The sequence below is a fragment of the Salmo salar genome, chromosome 04 (genome assembly GCF_965601325.2).
Source record: "Salmo salar chromosome 04, fSalSal1, whole genome shotgun sequence".
Taxonomy (NCBI): Eukaryota; Metazoa; Chordata; class Actinopteri; order Salmoniformes; family Salmonidae; genus Salmo; species Salmo salar.
The window spans coordinates 67611017-67616089 of record NC_138294.1 but is presented as its reverse complement, the minus strand read 5'-3'; the positions used below and the strand labels follow the sequence as shown (position 1 = coordinate 67616089).

Here is a 5073-nt window from a genome sequence, read left to right as displayed (position 1 = left end):
GAGGTCGTTTGACCGCTGACCCATTACGGATGCAGGCAATGAGGCAGTGATCACTGAGATCTTGGTTGAAAACAGCAGAGGTGTATTTAGAGGGCGAGTTGGTTAGGATGATATCTATGAGGGTGTCCGTGTTTATGGCTTTGGGGTGGTACCAAGTAGGTTCATTGATAATTTGTGTGAGATTGAGGGCATCAAGCTTAGATTGTAGGATGGCTGGGGTGTTAAGCATGTCCCAGTTTAGGTCACCTAGCAGCACGAGCTCTGAAGATAGATGGGGGGCAATCAGTTCACATATGGTGTCCAGAGCACAGCTGGGGGCAGAGGGTGGTCTATAGCAGGCGGCAACGGTGAGAGACTTGTTTTTAGAGAGGTGGATTTTTAAAAGTAGAAGTTCAAATTGTTTGGGTACAGACCTGGATAGTAGGACAGAACTCTGCAGGCTATCTCTGCAGTAGATTGCAACACCGCCCCCTTTGGCTGTTCTATCTTGTCTGACAATGTTGTAGTTAGGGATGGAGATTTCAGAGTTTTTGGTGGTCTTCCTAAGCCAGGATTCAGACACGGCTAGAACATCCGGGTTGGCAGAGTGTGCTAAAGCAGTGAATAAAACAAACTTAGGGAGGAGGCTTCTAATGTTAACATGCATGAAACCAAGGCTATTACGGTTACAGAAGTCATCAAAAGAGAGCGCCTGGGGAATAGGAGTGGAGCTAGGCACTGCAGGGCCTGGATTCACCTCTACATCCCCAGAGGAAAAGAGGAGGAGTAGGATAAGGGTACGGCTAAAAGCTATGAGAATTGGTCGTCTAGGACGTCCGGAACAGAGAGTAAAAATGCATGTGATCTAGTGCTTTGATTTTCAGAACTTGCCATTGGACTGCTGTTAAGTGCGCTTTCATGAACAAGTGTTGGATCACGTCCAACTACAGCAACGATTTTAATTGGCTAATAAGGTATTTCAACCGGATATAATCCCGCCATGCTCGCAGGTTAGCACAGGGCTAAGTCTGTCAGGTTATCTGATGGGAACAGCTAACAGTGTTTGACCACGTGCAACTACGTCAACAATTTTAAGAGACAGAGGTCCAGGTTAAACTTCAACTTTTCAAATGTATGGCCCTCAAGGTTCTTGCATCCTGAAAGTCATAATTTGGACAAGGGTAATGTCATAATTTTCAGGAGCAAATGAGCCCTGCATATTGGTCGGGAATTTGGGCAACCTGGTTGCACATTTGAAAACATTTAGCTTACATTATGTCTTGCTGCAGCCTCGCAGTGTGATGTTTGCATCTTTTGGCTAAACATCAGTTTTACAGTGAGTTTGTGAGATCATGTTGCATGTATTTATCCTTTACCACAGGAAATGGCATAATTTGATTTACCAGCTCCCCTTCAGTATACCCAAACCATTTTTATGAGATCCTGACTGTAAACTCTGGCATTGGCATCTCTAAGATCTTCCTTTGCTGTTGGCCAAGTCAAGCATTTTTATTTTATTTTTTACAATGGGCCACTTAGGCCTACCCTACTATTGTAACTTGCTGTGTAAAATTGGGCCCACTAGCCTCTCTTGACAAGGAAATGCTGCTTTAGTCTACTACAAATACAGTCCAGTGATACTTCAAGTTATTTATGTGAGGTGATTGATTTATAGTTATTTCTGCTCTCCCCCTCAGTATGAATGCCAGTAATCTCTATCAATTCCTTTTGACACCAGCTTTCCTTTTAGACAACCTGCATCACCATGGCAGTCCCAATACATCAGGGTCAAAAGCTGTGTTGGTTTGACCAAGCATATGACCATGTGAGAAGTAAAAGTGAGTGAAATGCAATGTCGATAGTCTTAGGTAGACTGAGTGTTTGTAGTCGTGATGCTGTGCAGATGATTTCAGCACCGGTGTCGTGGGAACAGCTCCACACTATGTTTCATGCTTTTGCTGGAGTGCGTGCATGTGACCAATATAATGTACGTTGGGGTTCAAGGCGTTTTTTCAGTTTATTGATCGCGTATCTGTAGGTCGTATAGGCTACGCTTGATGTTCTACTGTATACGTTTCCTCTAAGCTTTTCAGAAGGCAGAGGAACCTGCAATGTAGACTCAAGTGATGAATGTGGAACACAGATGTGCATCCACTGTGGGTGTGTGTGTGGACAGAGTACAGCTTTCGCATTGTGTGATACGTCATTGCGATCCATGATAATTCTCTCTGCTACCTATATCGCCACTCCGGACGGTCCTCGACTCTGAAACGGCTTCGACTAGACAGTTTCATCAGGTAAGAGATTAAAACATCTATTTTTTCCTCAAACATAAACGAACAGACTGAAATATTCCAAGTGCTTTCTTACATTTCTGACTCTTGAAATTAGCCTAGCTTAAATCATAGTGACCACGTATTGTTTCATGTAAGTACATTCGTTTCATTGTAATTGTAGTAGCCTGGATGCTGCAGATGCACGTCTCAAGTGCATCTTTTCCCTATTCACATAGGAACTTTTGCAGTAAACAGATTGTAATTGTATGGATTAGAATTATGGCTCTGGCGTCCAAATATAATTATGATTTCTGTTCTGGAGCCATAAATTTGTTGTAATCTCAAAACTGACGCGCAATTACGCACGCTTAATAGTCCTCTCAATTATTTAAATAATTTAATCGGGCGTGCCGTGAATGGTGAGCCTATACACTGATGGCATATGCAGACCACTGTAGTCTCGCTACACAATGTCATTGGCTTATTGTATTCTTAACATGTTGCCACTGATCTCAACGGGGTTTTAATTTCCATTTAGGTAAATCTAATGGGACAGTCAAGGCCTTTGATTCCATTTGCCTCGTCGCGCTGAGGTTGGAGAGGACATATTACTACCCTGAAGTGAAAAGCAAAGCTCAACGAAATGACAAACAAGGAGTCCGAGGATGTGGGTCTCTCCATACCACTATGCATCTACAACGGAGCTTCCCAAACCAATGGTACCTGCATGGACCAAATTGGCCGCTTCTTCCAACCGTTCTCCTCGACCTTTGCGCTCATGGTGCTGGTGGCCATGATAATTGGGATAATATTGGTTTCCCTGGCAGCATTTCACTTTAACAAGAGGAGAATGAAGAAGAGGAAGATCCAACGTGCCCAGGAGGAATACGAGCGTGACAACCGCAGCCCGTCCACCAAGGCGAAGAGAGAGCCTACGAGACCATGCATTATTGTCCGACCATCGCCTCGAGATGGCGAACACCGGCCACACTCCGCTGTCCAAAATACCAGTTGTCACATTCAGGGGGACGTCGGTACCTTACCCATTACAAATAATGCGTCAGAATTGGATATGGCACACATTGAGCAAGGAGACGGACAAGTGCTGGAAACGGTCGTCTTGTCTTGATAACGCTGCAATTGAAAGTGTTGGGACTTTGTAAATAAACAACATCCACGTTATAGTTCAGGTGTAACTGACAAAAAAACATCAATTTGGGATTAACTGGGAAAAGCAATATGGCACAAAAACAAACAATATGACCTCAAGGAACTATGTTTGCCATTTTCATCATAAATCACACCGAGTGGATTGATATGTGCCACGTTTGTAAATCGTGTATAAAAGTCGAGTTCGTCAGTATATTGGAATACATTTGTGGAATAATTTCAGCAAAGGACAATTTGGTAGAGTATTGTAAATTGAAGACAGGCCACAAGAGAGAGCGCTGTCCGTGGTTATGAAATCCCAGGCCCACTAGAAAGAGCGCTGTCCATGGTGCTGAAATGTAGATACATTCATGTGCCCCTAGCACAATTTCGTTGTGTAGATGTAAATTGCTAGTTGTCCAAGTATTCTAAAGTATTTATTTCTGCGACTATTTCTACTACTGGACTTGCAAATGGTGGAATTAGATTTTTATCTAAAGAAATATTGCCCCAAAAGTTCACTCAAACTTCTTAAAACCAGTTCCACAGAACAAGCTTCACTTTATAAATCATTCAGTTGCTATATTGGCAGGCTTGAAATAGGTGACATAGCACATTTTATGTAATATGCTCTGGCGACCATGCATTCCTCTTAGTCTAAATCCGTTTTATTTTATTTGTACAACACTTTCAAACGAAGAACAAGTAGATGTAGGAAGATACCTTAAGAGGAACCAGACTCTCTGATTGGCATGTGCTTTGGCACCCTTTCACAACGTTTTGCAGGAGCTATCAAATAAAGCTTTTATGTCATGTTTGACAAGGTCTCACAAACCTACTTCGGACTTTTGGCTTTGTTAAAAGTGTGGCAAGCAGTTTAAGTTTCCATTTGTTGCGGTTAGGCAGTGCAGACTGTATTTAGAAATGGCCTCAAATAATTATTTTCAGAGATACATAGTTTAATTAAAATTATGCATTTTTATTGGTTGTTGATATAAAGGACATCAATATTTTCTTTAATGTCTTTAAGATGACTGTAGGTTCTAGCATGTGTGACTTCTTGTAGGGCACAATGCGTTTGGTTTGTAATAATGCACTATTCCAGATTTAATTGACTTTCATGTGCCAGATAGCTGTGAGTCCTAATAGCCTATAGCAGTCCAGTATTTATAATGTACCCTCTGAAATGTAATAAATGGGGCATCATAAATATTTCTTCATGCTTATTTTCTTTGTCATGAAAGTCACATTTTGTCTCCTTTTCTACCTTGAGCCACATTACATCAAACAGAATACTGGTGTAACAAAACATTTCCAGGTGAACAAAAAGGAGAGCAGTCATTGATAATACCAATCAAAGATCAATAGAGTTTAATACAATCATTCAGGGAGATGCCTCCAGAACAGACACATAGGAAATGTTGAACGGGCCTTGGAGACAGGCCCTTTCTAATCAGACAGTAGGCTACCAAATGTTATCTACACATCATCGCAAGACGCTTGTACAAAGTCAGTCAAAACCAAAGACAGTGGCCTTGTCCAAAATCTGGCTTGCCTAGGCTACTACTTACTGAATACTATGTACCAGAGGAGGCTGCTGGGAAGAGCTATAGGAGCACGGGCTCATTGTATTGGCTGGAATGGAATAAATGGAACCGTATCAAACACG

At 42.0% G+C, this 5073-nt stretch overlaps 1 protein-coding gene across 1 annotated transcript; it reads left to right on the top strand.

Annotated features, from left to right (window-relative positions):
- Positions 1-1104: 1104 nt before the first annotated feature.
- Positions 1105-4647, top strand: LOC106603634 (uncharacterized protein C11orf87 homolog). Its single transcript, XM_014197521.3, has 2 exons — positions 1105-2276; positions 2794-4647. The coding sequence occupies exon 2, from the start codon at positions 2899-2901 to the stop codon at positions 3382-3384; it is 486 nt and encodes a 161-aa protein (XP_014052996.1). The 5' UTR covers positions 1105-2276; positions 2794-2898; the 3' UTR covers positions 3385-4647.
- The last annotated feature ends 426 nt before the right edge of the window (positions 4648-5073 follow it).